This window comes from Papilio polytes, unplaced genomic scaffold (genome assembly GCF_000836215.1).
Source record: "Papilio polytes unplaced genomic scaffold, Ppol_1.0 DF824069.1, whole genome shotgun sequence".
Taxonomy (NCBI): Eukaryota; Metazoa; Arthropoda; class Insecta; order Lepidoptera; family Papilionidae; genus Papilio; species Papilio polytes.
The window spans coordinates 580,674-596,973 of NW_013525135.1; the positions used below are offsets into that span (position 1 = coordinate 580,674).

The window sequence follows — 16,300 nt, forward strand, 5'->3', positions numbered from 1 at the left end:
CAGTTCACTCATAATAAATTAGTCCAGTACCAACCGCCGTTTCAATAACACCCCTACATTACAGCTACAAATGGCCGCTCGGCTGGAGAGGTGTCGACTATTGTTATAGATTTAGGGCATTAAAATAGACGTGTTAAGGGGACGCCTCGTGATTTGCGTAAACTTTAGCATTACTAATTCTATTGTTACCAAACAAATACAAACGATTAATCAGAGGAATTGAAGTGATTATAAACGTCCATTGCACTGTTGTATTTTGCTTGGATGATATATGTTTGGACAAGAAGGTATAGGATATAATTTTAATATTCTAAAACATTTCTTTCGATACCTTGAAACGAAAAAACAAAAAACAAAAGACCACGTCAAAAGATAGACGTCTCAGTCGCAATGGTAAAAACAAAAATCCGCGGGAAAGAGTCCCAAGCTTTCATTATCAAGACAATAGTTGGCTCGTTGGCGTTCAAACGCTCCCCCTTTACGTCGCCGCCGGCTCACATAAAACTTTTATTTGTACGTCAGTCTGTCTCGACGGCGTGCATTCTCAAACTACCCACTCTATTCTCGTCTTCGCAATAACTAGCGCGAAATTCTCAGCAATACTGCTCACCGCAGAAACACCTCCAAGTTTATTATCGAAACAATAAGTTATTTGCGACAGGCGCACGTTATTAGACGGTTCCGGTAACACTAATGAGTACGGACTGTCAGCTGATGCATTATTAATTGTATAGAGATTGTACCAGAGTGTGTTATTGTACTATACTAATTAATATACTGTTCAACATTAGTTTTACAAGAATTTGGACACATTTTAATTACACGTCGTCTATTCTGTGATGTAATCAAGCGGCGTATCATGTTGCAGTGGAGGAGTTAGAGTGCCTAGCGACATGGAAGGAAGGCAGCCTGCGCTTCTTGGTAGGCAAACTGCACCACGGACACGCAACCACCAATGAGGACCGCTACCGCTGCTTCGTATACGAGAAGACCAGCGGCATCGGTAATCTATTTATATTTTTCTCTTAACTAATTTGATTAGGTGAATAAGGATTAACGTTTCCAAGAAGAAATGTTTTAGCTTATGTGCAAGCCATATCAATAAAAAAATCCAGTTTATAAAGTCAAAACATATTTAGAAAAAGAAAAGAAGTTTTCTAAATAGCTTTTGTTTTAGCAGAAAGTTTAATCGCAATCTGATAAATGACAAGGAGCACTAGAAACCAAATGTGTTGAGCAAAAATAAATTGTATTTATTGCCCATTCCAGGATCCAGTATTCCTATGAAGGAGAGTCCGACGGCGGCGGGCGGCGTGGAGTACCGCGTGGCGCAGTCGGGCGACGCCACCTGCAACGGACTCTTCAGCGCCACAGAGGGCTCCCGGACTATGGCGCTCAAGAGAGGTATACTCCAAACTTACTGCATTACTTCTGACAAGACTTCTTTACGTAACCCTTCTACGACTATTATCAACCAATTGAGAGGTCTTCGTTACTTGGTACTTTCTTTTAAATGTATCAGCTTGTGTACACATAAATGTTGTTGTGTTCCAGTGTCGGTGCGCTTCAGCTGCCAGTTCCCGGCGTGGATGACGTCATCGTCGACGTGGCACACGCTGGACTTCAGCACCAACTACACGTTCCACTCGCGCAACAACACGCTGCGCATCGCCAACCGCACCGCCGCCGCCGACGACAAGGTCTACTGCGTCAGCGTCAAGGCCAGCTCGCCCAGCGGCAACTCCGTCGCGCTCGTCGCGCACTGGCAGCACCACTGGTGAGTGCCCGCGCCCGGCACGTCACTGCTCCGTGACGTGTCGTGTGACGTCACATGTGTCGCAGTGTGTCGCGCTACGTGTGCGTGGTGCTGTACCGGCGCGACGCGCAGCTGGCGGAGCTGCAGCGCGGCGCACCCGCAGCGCGCCCCGACGACGCCTGCTCGCCGCACCACTTCAACGCCGTCACCGCGCCCTACGTCACACTCGTCGGTCGGTGATACACTGCTTTCAACCATATTTCTATCACACGATTCGAGCGAACTATCGTCACCTAAATTTTTGTTACAGCTAGCAATCCTGAATCGAAAGTTTGTCCATATTCTGGCAAATACAGTATACAAAGTCATCGACATCGGCGGACAGCGCGATCGCCTCCCGATAGGGTGTTAAAAGTGAACCGCACCAGGTCGTTCACGTTCAGCGTGAGGAACGCGTCGGATGCCCGCATGCTGCGCAGCCGGCGGCAGGCGGAGGCCGAGCCCGCCTGCGCCGACGCGGACTACCACCGCCTCGAGGTCGGCTGCAACTCGCCCAGGAACATGGAGTTCTACTCCACCTGCGAGAACAGAGACATGGTTACAGGTACGGTTTGTCTTACCATATAAATTCATAGTCCTATGTTCTATTCTAGTCTGAGGGTGTTGGTATTTTTGGAAAGCTATTGAAAAGTAAAAGATTAATGTGACAGTGTAGATTGTTATACTTTATGAACTGTTAAATTAAACTTTTCATCATTTTTTTTAATTTCTTTCGTCATTGAAGTTTGTCAGTCAAAGGACAAAGTTGTTCGACCATCGATTTAAACTGCTCTATTTATTTGCAGCGTACACGTGCCACGGCGGGTGGTACGAGAACGGTCTGTCGTTCGTGGTGGCGACGCCGGTGACGCGGCGCAGCACGGCCGCGCGCCGCTACTGCTTCGTGTCGCGCGACGCGGCGGGCGCGGCGGGCGCGGGGGGCGGTGCGGGCGGCGGCGCGGGGGACGCGGCTCGCCTGCTCGCGCGCTCCGCAGACAACTGCGACCGCAGCCCCGCGCTGCACGCGCTCAGCGCCGCGCCGCAAGGTAACACAGTATTAAATGTCAAACAACCATTTACAAACATTGTTACAAAAAATTATTTACTGATCAAAACCTTTTACTAGGAAGCGAAACATATTTTGAAATACGTGACGAAAAATCTGCGTTCCATTTCCCCTTTTTTACGAAGTTCCCGGCAGTTACAGGCGTTAATTCAAAATGGCTTAATAGTAAATAAATCATACTAATATTATAAATGCGAAAGTTTAATGGACATTAGAGTTGCAGTTTAAATAGCTGAACGGATTTCAATGAAATTTGTTACAGTTGTGAACGATAGTCTAGAAGAATACAAGCTCACCTTTGTTTTGTTATCTCCATGCGGACCGAGTCGCGGGTGACATCAGTGTTGCATATATTCTCTTATTAATACGTTATTATTTTTCAGGAGAATGTCAAGATATACCCAACAGGCAGGGGGCAGCGCGGCTCAGCACGCGCCTGCTCCTGGCCATCGCCCTGCTGCTGCTCACGGACAGGTGATTCACAACACAGCTTCCTGACTCCTTGGTCGCGTACTCCTTGCTATATGCAACATACGTTTTTTCTTCGTCACATCCTTCGTGAACGATTGATCTAATTTTTTTTTTAATATTTTTATGTACACTGTCTTTAAAAAAGGACATATGATTATGATATTTGTATTTTATTTTGTATAAAGTAAGTTAAATGCCTTATTTAAAAATGTGTGTATATCTTGTTATAATCTTAATATAGATAGACAGAATGGCTTCAACAAATCATAAATAAGTAGATAAGCACATTAAATATTGCCAACATTGCATTTATATCAGCAATTTTAAACACACAATACAACGTTTGAATAATTTTAAGCAGAGAAAAATAACTTGCAATGTAAAATATAATTTATATCTATATTCGACTCTCGAAATACTTTTTTTTAAACTAAACTAAACTTTTTAAACCAAACTTGAAATCAATTTCTGCGTAGTGTTGCCATATTGAATTGTCTATGGTATTAAATGTTTAATGCAACAGTTGACAGAAATTTGGTGCAAATGGTTGTGAAATTTAATCGTTGTCTCAGAATTAGACGACACATAATATACAGATTGTTTTATTGTAAATTTTGTAATTAGTATTTTGCTTATTCCGCTGATTAGGTGAAAATGTATTTTATGTGTTCTGTTTTAAATTAATTGCTGTTTTCATGTACATACCCAATCATTGATTTGTAATTTTCATTTATTTCATTGTTTTTTTCTTCTAATTACAAAGTGTTATAGTCTTTGTGCTCCGAACGAGTGACATTTTTATCCACTGTAAACCGATTATCATTTCTTTTGAGTAGTAAACTCTTTGTCTTAGAAAGCAGTTATTTTGAAGGTGTACATTGAAAATGATAACTGACAGTGGCTTTATTTTTCTAACAAAATTTAAATATAAGTAACCTTATCATAATTGTTTAATGCATGTAAAATAAGCATCAAGTAAGACTGTATCATTCGAAAATATTTTTATTGTATACATTTGTTGAATATAGGCAATTAGCACTGTATGTAATCAGATATACAACCTATGTAAACATTCGTAAACACAAATTTTCACACATGAAGCTTAGAAATATGTACAAAATTATTGTTATAACGTTAAAACATGTAGCTAGAATAATTTAGCTGTATTTCTTTACGATGCTATGCAGACAAAATATGATTTTATTTTATGTGTTTACTGTAATTTCAATTAAAAAAAGTTTATTTATTATTTATAACTAAAATTGATTTTAAACATGATTTGACCTAGGAATTTCGCAGCCAACAAAGATTTGTAGCAACTTTTCGATGAGTTATTTTACAGTTTAACGACACTTGTATTTAAAATATTGCTTTTAATACTTGTAGTTTTACTTTAGTAAAGATGTAAATCGTGTTTGCGTGGCGGCGGGCGGCGGGCGGCGGGCGGCGCGCCGCGTCCGTCACGAGGCGCCATGTGATGGCGGCCGCGGGTAAAGTGCGTTCGCGCGTTCTAAGGAAAGCAATGTTTTCCTTCATCAAGCAATACTAAAATAATTAAGATTAGTTCATAGTATATACATTTAGGTAAGCGAAGAAAAACGAATACACATTTTGAGATAAATGTATAGTTAACTAGATAGATAAGTTTGAATTTAGATACTGAATCGCGACAGCAATAATATATTTGTATTTAAAGCTATTGAGCGTTAAATTTTTTAATAGACTGTAGTTAGTCAGTTGTGAATAATTGATTTAGTATTGTTATTTTTGAACGTGTCAGAGATTATTTCATTTTGGAAGCGGATCTTTGTAAAAAAATAATTTCCTTTGATTTTTTAAAATAGGAAATTGTTTTTCTATGAAGGAGCGATATCGGGGTTTCCAGCGTGTGATATACCTAGGTACATCTAAATTAAGTATATAGTCGTCAGCATGAATTATAATAAACAGCGAAATAATGAACTGGTTTGTTATTTGCCTAATCCCCTCCCTGTAAGATAATTACTATATTGAATAGATGTATAAGCCCAAAAGAGTTCTCTTCCGCTCTTATTTAAGTACGAGTTCGATACGTACAAAACTAAAACAGCTAAAAGGAATCTAGGTTCTTAGTTTATATTGAATCTGATACACGATATGTAACTTCACAAAATGAAAACACGCATCGCAGACACATGATGATTAAATTAATCCCACTCGAAAAAGGTAATCTATGTTTTGGGTAAAAACCCAAGTTAATAAACTTATTAACTCTCCTATCATGTAAGATAAACCAAGACTAGCATTTTCATTACGGTTTTTATTTTTTTTAACATAGCGCCATCTAGTTTTAGTTTTGAATAAGAAGTTGCAATTGTAGAGCCAAAATCTATGGTTTATTAAAATTTAATTTTTGCCACATATTATTTTTCCTTAAAGCTGTTTATTGTGTTTTTTTTTCAATATTGTTTGTTCGCTTAATCATTAAAAGAACTTAAATCTTGTAATTAGCAGTCAAAGTATTTAACATCTATTCTGCAAGCTAGCAAGAACAACATTCTTGTCAAAAGGTGCTACCAACATAAGAAATTGTTATGTCATGTGGACTTTATTGAAGTTGTAAATGACAATGCCAATGCTCCGTTGCTTACTTTCTGCTATCCTTACTTTGGCTCAACGCGCGTCGTTGGTAAATTGGATTGTTATTGTGATATAAATAAACTGCGTTACACCCGTGTATAAAAAACAAACGCAAGTGTAAATGAAAAAGTGTTCAGGTCACAAACAGGTTTAAGATACAGAGATGCGGAGAAATATGTGAAAGTGACAGTCGCGTAAAATAGACTCTTTTTCTTTTTGTCTGCATAACAATGTTTCGCATAGTTTCAAGTACCGCCACATAAATATTGTGGTGGACGTTGAATATGCCGATGCGTACGTTCCGAAGGAACACCTGAGCACTATGTTTGAAGCGGGATAAACGCGACTTGCGTTATCACCAGTTAGAATGCAAGACGAGTGCATAGCGGAGGAGGCGAAGTGCAACAGCGCGTTCGAGCGACGGAAGCCCACTAAGGTGCTGAAGATCGCTGAAAGCTTCACGAACCTCGATGAGACTGCTAAAGCGGGACGCTATATTCGGGGCCCATACTCGAAAACGGGCCGTAGGTACAGGGATGTGCAAGAAAACGGTTGTAGGACGAAACGCGGTGTGTGTTGTGAAAATGAGTGCGAGGAGTCGAGTGTTTGTGAGGATAGTGAAAAAGTAGGTGACAAAAGAGTGACTGGGTCGTCGTGTACCGCGCTGCGTACCGCCGTCGCCGCGCTCTACCCCTTTGACGACTTCATACTCGAGAAGATTGGAGAAGGATTCTTCTCTGAAGTTTTCAAAGTAAGTTATTCTTTTCTCCTAATAGACAATTAATATAGGTATATGATATTGAAAGCATAAAGTATCCTAATCATTTTGTCTTTTATGTATTTTATTTAACATAATTACCTCATTATATCCTCTATATCATATCTAATCTACCAATTGTTAATTGAGAATTTTCTATCAAAACAACAGGCATTGTGAGTTAGTTTGTTTACCATACAGAAGTGATTTGTTTTTATATGTTAACTGAATTTTTCATCACAACAGATTAGTGAACAAGTACTAAATGATACAACCAGAATTAATTTCTTTGGAAAAAAACAACATATCACCATCATTTACAAATTCAAAAACCAATGAGTAGGTTGTTTTAGTTTAACCGTTGATAAAATCTTAAAAGAAATGAACATTTCTAATGTTGCCAAAACAAACTTACATTACATTTCAACTATACAAAGTGCTTTTATTTCTCCAAAGTTTTTTATATAAATTACTATGGATATTCCTACATTTTGTGATTGAAGAAATTGATTTATATGAGTATGTTGGTGCAGACTTTAAATTTATTCACAGAACTGACCATAGTTATTTTCTGTACATATGTTTGTAAAGTCTAAACCTTTTTCTGATTTTGAAAACTAATTTACACGAATTAAAGCCAGCTACACACCTTTAATTATGACTGCGCAATTGTAATGGAACAGGAGAAATGTACAGTTAAATAGTATGCATTTATAGAAAAAACTGATAACTGTACAATTAGTCTCTAAAAAAACATTGCAGTTCAATCTAAAAATGTGCAGCAGCCTTAAGTGATACATTTGAGTACCGAAATTTCTAATATTATCTGTCCGGTGAAATGCATGAGACTGCTTTATCCATGTCAACGGTCTGCATGTAGGCAGGATGCCAACTTAAGAATGTTAGGTATACAGAAAGTGTAGCCAAAATTTTGATATCCTTTGCCAAACATATTGCAAAAGTATCTTGATAACAATCTATATAAAATTTGAGAGTTATTTGTCTGGTTGGTGATATCAGAATCTATAAATAGGTTTGAAGAAGTATTTTCATATAAGCACAATAAGTTTGATGTAGATTCCGATAAAATATGCTCTAATGTGAAAATGCTGTCTGTAGCACGCTTTAATATCAGGCTACATTTAATGTGTAACGGTGTGATGGATAAAACCGCAGGGCATAGCTAGTCTTTAATACTCTGTAAACAATTGGTCATAGGTTTATTTTTAAAAAGACAGGTTTATTGATCTTTGGCAAGAATTTGGTCATTGCATAATTAATGTTTGGGTATTGTAGATTTAGTAGTAAGTTTCCTTTTTATTAAGTGTTCTGGTTTTATTTTTCATTAATTTTGTACTTGTGAATCTGATTTTATTCAACACTAGCTGTGGCTCGCGACTTCGTTAGCGTGAAATTAAAAAAGTATACCATATGGTACTCAGTAATAACATAGCTTTTTAATGGTACAAGAATTTTTAAATTCATTAGAGTTGTCCTTGAGTTATTTCTATATATACTCAAATCCAAAAATAAAAATCTTTAAAATATCAGTATAGGTAATCACATTATTATTAGCGAACTGAATGGTCTCACAAGATTTTTAGATTTTTAAACAAGAATTTTAAATTCATTACTTCACACAAACTTTGGTAAATCAAGACTTGTGGTGATCTAACATTGACATACTGTGTGTTTATTTTGTTGATAAAGGAGGTGTTCACTCTGGCAATAGTATATAGTGCTGTAACCCAAACAGGGTAGTGTTGAGATCTATTTAGGTGTGACCATTGTACAATTTGTTTTTACAAGTCAATGGAAGCAAAGTAAATTGTCCATTCAACAGTGTCGGACTTCCGTGCGCGGTGCGGGGGTGCGGGGGAAGGAGCGCTGACCTTAGTATTGACCTTGGTTTGCACCACGCTACCGCCAGGCGCCACTTGAGTCACGCCCAACCAATGCTTTGAATGCGAATTTTGATGATTCGTGTTTGTCATCCTTTTATATGTTTTTTATAGTTGATATTTTAAGGTTTCGCGTGATCCTTTAATTCATAAGAGGGTTATGTTTTGGTTATGTGTTTCGTATTTCTTCAAATCTTACCTCCAGTAAACAGTAGAATTTGATGTATAAATTAATTTTATTCGTCCTTTTCCTCATATATTAATAAGTTCGAGATTAAAGTGTTTTGAATTAATACATTTTGTTATACTTAGCAATTCTTGTATGAGGACGGCTTAATTCTCGCTTAAAACTGTCCTGCTGGCTTGCTGTTATGACAGTAGATAACACTGTTGCCATACGCAATTCGAGTCGATTATATTTACGAATTTGTTAAAAATCAAGCATTTATAATTTATAGACATAAAAGTGGTGGATATTTAAAAGTGACTATTTGATGTACGAATTTATAGTCAAAATACAGTCTGTATTCATGACTACATGCTACATCATACGTCTGACCAGGATATAAAACATCGATGACCAAAATTATTGATTACAATCAATTTATAAAACAATAGCCCCTTTAAAGTTCATTTTAATGGTTTTTGTTTATGATAAAAATGGTCCTTTGTGACTTAAAAACAATCAAATTAATTTGGTAATGAACAATAGGTTCAAATTGGTCACAAAATGACTTCATAGGACATCACACTTTAGGGTCATCAAGTAAACAAAACGAATTACAATTGTTTTTGTCATAGGGCATGTCATCAGTAGTCATTTCATAGCGAATTTATAGCTTTTTATTAATCCGTTATCTGGTATGGTATGGTAAACAATTTTCTCGATTAAATAGCTTGTTTAATTCATAAAATAGCTGCTGTATACAGATTACAGCTTATAGAGATTTTTCTTGTCTTTGTGTCTTCGCGATTGATGGTAAACTTCATAAAACTAATATGTTTTAATTGTTATTACGGACACTGGTGGTTATATCTGAGGATAATGCGAAGCGTGACCGGCGTGTTAGTGAGGACGACGACACGGCGTGCTTCGCGCGTGACATCACTCATTAGCGCGTGTTTGCCGTTTGCGGCTAGCTTGCCACCCCTAGTTGCTACCTACACAACACTGATTTAAATCGATTTGTAGTAACGTAATAGTTTTCGGATAATAATACAGATGAGTTGATAACCTTATGTTGGAAAGTTGGTTGTTGGTACAACTCAAATTTTACAAATCTATTTACTGTGAGCTGTCCCCCGCAAACTTCGTTGCCGCAGATTTGGACCACCTGTTACGCCATTTTAAAAACTTATTAGTCCAATAAGAATAAAAATTCATATTGACCGTAATCGAATGGTGTGTGATTTCAACTTAAGTTTATCTGAGTTTTGTTGAAACCGTGTATACATCCGACCTGGCATGATCCCATCCCATCGACATCCCATCGATTGAACAACAATATATTAAAGCCGGTGCCGTGCCGGTGTGAGCTGAGTAACGCGACCTTCTATTCAATTGTCAATCGGCATTCGATATTGTTATTGTAACGTAAATAAATCGATCAGTCGTGCGACTGGTCTTCCGACTGTGTCGGCCTTGCGCTATCACTGGTGATTCAACGATGCCCGATACGTCCATCTTTTGATGTATTTCAATACGCATTAATTATAAACATTTGAATCATAATCCATAAATAAATGTATTTGTTGATTGTAAATGTTGCTTGCTCAATAATTAAATTCTGTGGCTTTATTTTTTATAAAACACTGACGGAATATCGTAGCGGTATCGATCCTGGAAATTAGTGTATAAAAAGCCAAAAATATGATTTTTTTACTTTCATTTTTGATATATTTTGAGTCATTTATCTATGCCTATTAGTTTGTAAATTGAGTTTATTTTATTTGAGATTCGTTCGTTCCAACTCAAAGCTTACTTCGGAATGATTCATTTCCGTACTAGACATTTGACGCTCGCAAAGAAATACGTCTCCAAAAGAATAATGTCTTAGGGAAATGGGAAGCTCGTCGACTAAGCGACAGGGAAGTGTCCGATTTGAATAATATTGTGTTCCCAGTGATGGCTTTATTCAGATTTTGTTGTGTAACGCTGAGGAAATTGTCATTATGTATCCGAAATACATATTTTTTTCTATATGTAGATATTTTATGAATGTCAAATGGTTTTAATATTATAAAAAATGAAATCAAATATATGATAGATTTATCGATTAATTATTATTGTCAGGTTTAGATAAGGAATAACAAATAGTGTTTTGACGTTTTTAAAGGTAAAGATTCTTGTTTTTTCTATTAATTATTTGTGTTTTGTTATTAAAATTATTATATATTTATAACATTAATTAACGTTCGTCTTTATATTGTTTGCAAGCTAAAATAAGTAAGCTAAGTTTTTTATACTCTTGTTTGTCGGCAAATATAATGTGTATAAATGGTTTACAGGATGTTGGTTAAGGATCAAAATGTATCTATAAATAAACGATTTTTATTGATTGAGCAGTGAACTAGTATATCCTGTGTTGTCGCACTGTTGGTTAATTAATTAGGCATCTGAATGAAGAAGCCGCCCGACTCGATACTCCGGTCGGGCAATTACCCCAAGCCGTGTAGATACAATCATTTTAACGTCATTTCATGCTACGGGAACTTATTGTAATTGAAACGTGTCGACATCGTGTTACCTCTGTTTTATGTATGTAAAATTACGCATGTTATAATGTTATTTATTGCAATAAATAACAAATTAGATGTTTTGTCAGATCTTCACGCTCATTCCCATATTTATTATTTAAAATAACTAAAATCTACTGTTTTTTATTAAGTCTAATTTCGTCTCTGTACATCTCTGGGTTAACGGTTTGCAAATCAAAAATTATAAAGAACGAGGTGATTGTGTTCAACCATAGACTTGCAATCGCTCAGAAGAGACCTATGTAAGTCACGTGTTTGTAATCCCGATAGAGCTGACGCGCGCTCGACAGCTGCTTCTGTTATCTGTACTGCAGATGTTTGACGCAAGATAACAACGTAAAAGTTAAAATGTGCGAAATAAACAGATCCGTTTTAAGTGCCAATTTATTTTATTTACCGTGCCATCTTTTTGTGTCGGTAGATTTTAAGTTTTGAATAATAACATGTATTTTTAACACTTAAAGTGTACTATGGGGGTATTTCGCGGTGTTGGGCATTATTTAAAAGCAATAGTTTTTTTTTAAATGTTTTGCATTGAGACGACAAGAAACAAAAACCACTATAATGTTTCTTTTATATGTGTCTGTAAGAAAGGCTTTTTGCTTTTTATTATAATCCCGTCGTGAACACTCATTTCGACCAAATTGTTTATTTATAAGAAGCTGACTTTGTCCAGTTGCAAGGAACAAGGCATTTTTAGCGGGACACCGCGAAGGGTCCTTACTGTATATTTTCATTGATTTAAAAACTTCATAAATGAATTGAGAACTTCGTATATTAAATAACTAGTTACCATTTAATGATTTCTCATACTTTTTTTAAGTTACCAATGTACCATTTCTCGAGAACTGTGTAGTCATATATTTGTAGCAGGATTTTTAATATAATTACAGTAGTTCTTGTTAACTCTTTTAAAACGTCGGGCGGAAGTGAACCTGCCTGTGGAGGACCAGAGGGAGGTTTTTGCTCCGTTAACAGCCTTCGCCAACGCTAATTACGTATCGGCCGAAGCGGGTGAAGTAATTAAGAACCGCTCCTTTATATAAATTACGTCGAGGCATCTGACCGTGTTGACTGTAATGAATAAAGTTAAGTTATTTATAAAGAAACAAGCTTTCGCCCGCGACTCCGCTCCCATAGAATTAAAGAAAAGTAAGTAGCTTAGGTGTTCTTCCAGGCTATCCTCTACATCTATGCCAAATTTCATCAAAATCCGTACAGCCGTTTAGGCTACAAACTCTAACAAATATCCATCCATCCATCTAAAATTTCGCATTTATAATATTAAAAGTAATTAAATGCGAGATATTTTAAAAGCATCAACATTATCGTTTAAATGTTATCTTTTTGATTGCGGCTGCATTTTAATAAAAAGTTAAAAGAAAGTATGATGTTTTGTATGAGATATGCGTAAGAGAGTGAATTCAGATATAAAGACTAATAAAGATGTATGGAAGAGTCTCCATCGCAGAGAAGCGAGAGAGAGAAGCGCAGGATGATGTTCTGAAAAGTCTTTGTAAGTTTTCGTCACAGATTTCAGCTTTCAACCATTGTTGAGTTAGTATGACGTGTTACTAATTATTTGAAATGATGTACACATATTGGAATTCGTATTGGAGAAAAGGTAAACGTTTTGTATAAACAGATGAGTACTTACGTGCGACCGTCGATGTACCAGCTGTGCAAATTTGACCATCAGTCGTGCATAACTTTACCATCTTGCTCATGTATTTAAACGTCCATGCATATAACGTACGTCTGTCCTCGGCGGTATTACCAAACCAATACGACTTAGGGTCATTAAAGAAGCGAGCCTACAATATCCTCAAAGGCCGACAACGCATCTGTAGTTCCTCTAGTGTTGCGAATTTCCGTGGGCGTTGACCACCTCGGTGTTCTCGCCGCTCGTTAGCCCCTTTCTCTTATAAAAAAGCTAGCCTTACTAATTATAAATGTGAAATATTGGAGTTAGAGTTTGTTGCCTAAATTACTGAACTGTTCTCGATGAAATTAGGCTTGGATAGTCTAAAAAAATACATATAGTACGTGTTTACTTTTGTTTCCACGCGGACGGAGTCGCGGACGAAAGTTATTGATTAAGTAAATGCATGTTATTTTAGTTACGGTCTATCGTCAATGTAGTTTTTAACGATATGCATGTTTTAACTGACATTGACGTATTGTTATTAACAATGCCTAATTATTTCATTGCCAAAGTAAAGGTCACTTTATAACTGCATTATTTTTCCAATCATTTCGCTTTTTATTCAGTGGCGTTTTTACTTAAATTGGAATCGAAAACCGAGACAGATAAATTCATATGTTAGTGATATTGTTCTAAATATAGCAATGATGCGTGCTGCACGCAAATGTATCGCAAATAGATAATTTATTGTTTTTGTTAAATTTCACATCGGCCCCGACCTATGCGTTCAAACGACCTCAGATAGGCCGTAGATAATTTCTTTAAATAGACAGTATTATTTGCAACTATGTGATTTGTTGCAAATAACCGGATGAAATGTAATTTTTTATGAAGATTACCTAGAAATGTACTATATAACATTATATAAAGATGGTGAAAAGTTCGAAAGATGTCGAAAGATGTCGAAAGATGCTAAGTTAAGTGAGTGTCTACTCCTGAAGGCATCCATGTTATATTTGTACTTTATGTGACTCTTCAAGACATGTCTATAAATCTGAGATTTTTATGACTATCTCATAACATTGTTGTAATAATTTGCATTATAAATATCAATATTTTACGTATAATTAGATAGTTTATAAATAAGTTGTTTGCCTACCATATGATAGCGTGTAATAAGTATTTTATAGTTAATGGAATTCACATATACTAGTATTATGGTGAGCCTAAGAGGCTCACCTTCGCGAAGGCTAACCGACTGCTTCTAAATAAGACACGAGCATTAATAATTGTTATGAGGTCAAAAATAATTACTCGCAAAACATGCAAAAAGTATTAGAATATTTTTACGCGTAATTATTTGATAGAGATAATAGTTTATTATCTATACTATTATAATAAAGCGTAAATAAACACTTCTTTGTTGCCTAAGATGTAAGTAATTACAGCATGTTTTTGAATAATTCTTCTTTTTAATAAAGAGCCCTACACTTCGTCACGCTTTAGGCTATATATTTTCACGCCATTAAACTCAGGGGGTAAATATTTTGGATAAAAACCCTAAGGAGGGAAAGAGCCCATAAGTTGCTGCCAACATCAAGGAAGCAAGGTTGTCATCATGTCATGTCATTTTGATATTTGTAATTGATAATTTGATAATGTAAACTATAAAATAAAATTTTCATAATTTCATGCGGATGAAGTCGCATGGGACAGCTAGTCTTAAATAAGACTTGAAGTAAGATCATTAAATAAAATACTTTTTTGGTAATAACGAGAAATCCAGACCAATTATTAAAATTATATAAATCAATCAATTACATAAGCTTGTGAATTATTTCTTGGAAACCCAAATAAAAATACGGCGTTATTTAACACCGATGCAATTAATATTGCCGACCCGTACTTTATGTAACGGAGTGCACCCTTACGTTATTTTTTTAGGTTAATGGTTTGCGCAAAGATATCGCCGTTGCGCTGAAGCCTTGCGACGAAGGTTGTTTCTTATCAGCTCTTCGATGAGTACTTTACTTACAATAGCTACTCAAATACCTTCAATGTAATTAGATTCTGTTCGCTTTGTTTTGATTAAAATGTTGAAATGAATCGTTTTGACGTGGATTTCCACTGGCTTACTGTACAAAATCATAAATTAATTCATGTATTAGTAAATTGTTTCATACACATTATGAAATAACTAAGACGAAATTCGAAAAAGATTGCACATCCGATAAAAGCGTTGTCATTAACCTTCCATCTAAATAGGAGAGGTATAATTAACTTTTTCTTGGGGCCCGATAAGCCCACGCGTGGCGTTCCTAACATCGTAGATGCAATCTGACCCGTATTTATAGTGCTGGCGACTGTCCACTTGGCAATAGCTTAATGTAAGGTGCATATAATAAAACGTGTTCCTTTATCATTTATCAAACCGGTCTATTTTTGTTGTAAGTAATGCAACCAAATAAGCGACGCTTCGGAGGCGTCTCGGAATGCTTTGGCAATGGGAACCGATACATTAACATTGTATCGGACCAGTTATAGTACGAGTGGGCGTCTTGATCGCTTTTGGATTGGATGTCGAACGTAAATAATTTTACGATACTCCCTGGATGTCATTCTCAAATTTTATCCTAGCAACATAATTGAGATATCATTTATTTTTATCTCTATTTACCGCTATCTATTTACTTTGTTCTCTACAATTATAAGTAGAATGAACAACATTGAACATGTTTTTCGACGTATTTGATGCTGATCACGAAATTCTATGAAACATAAGCAATGCATCTTATTTCCTATAATTTCGCAGCTGGTTTACGATGTTTATTGCACGTGCTTTAATTATTTATCCTTTGATTAAGATGTTATCAGTCATGTCACGCGTATCGGCGCCTTTGCCGCCCTATTACTAGTACGGTCCATGTTTACCGCGATCTTATTTGCATTCAGTACACCTGTTTATTAACGTCACTTGGAATTCATCTCGTTTTCTTTTTATCTTTGCTGTATCTTCTCGATTGTTTGCCAAATGTTTTCATTTTGTAGTTTTCTTGGTTTTATCGCAAAGTTTCCTTATCACGATCCCGTTCACCTTCACTTCTGTTTCAAGAAAGAATATCTGCGACCCAACTATAAAATGAAGATTTGTAATTTTGTGCCAAATGTACGGACACGATTGGTGTTATGTAAGTACTGATTTTGTAAACAAAATATATTTGGCGTTGGAAAAGTTAAAACCCAAACGCGAGTATAAGTACTAAATTGTATTGAATACAATATTAATAAA

At 36.3% G+C, this 16,300-nt stretch overlaps 2 protein-coding genes across 3 annotated transcripts in view; both read left to right on the forward strand.

Annotated features, from left to right (window-relative positions):
• LOC106100174 overlaps window positions 1–5,294 on the forward strand; it is a 97,061-nt gene extending 91,767 nt beyond the window's left edge. For both annotated transcript variants that reach the window (XM_013278930.1, XM_013278931.1), the window contains exons 7-13: window positions 869–1,003; window positions 1,270–1,404; window positions 1,555–1,777; window positions 1,843–1,988; window positions 2,067–2,360; window positions 2,602–2,841; window positions 3,245–5,294. In XM_013278930.1, the coding sequence (XP_013134384.1) occupies window positions 869–1,003; window positions 1,270–1,404; window positions 1,555–1,777; window positions 1,843–1,988; window positions 2,067–2,360; window positions 2,602–2,841; window positions 3,245–3,339 (1,268 nt within the window). In that variant the 3' untranslated portion in view covers window positions 3,340–5,294. The remainder of the gene's footprint in view (window positions 1–868; window positions 1,004–1,269; window positions 1,405–1,554; window positions 1,778–1,842; window positions 1,989–2,066; window positions 2,361–2,601; window positions 2,842–3,244) is intronic.
• A 629-nt stretch (window positions 5,295–5,923) lies between these two features.
• Window positions 5,924–16,300, forward strand: part of LOC106100078 (dual specificity testis-specific protein kinase 2) — a gene marked incomplete at its 3' end in the record, with an annotated part of 63,819 nt that continues 53,442 nt past the window's right edge. Inside the window, exon 1 of the mRNA XM_013278814.1 lies at window positions 5,924–6,702. Coding sequence (XP_013134268.1) covers window positions 6,319–6,702 — 384 coding nt within the window. The remainder of the gene's footprint in view (window positions 6,703–16,300) is intronic.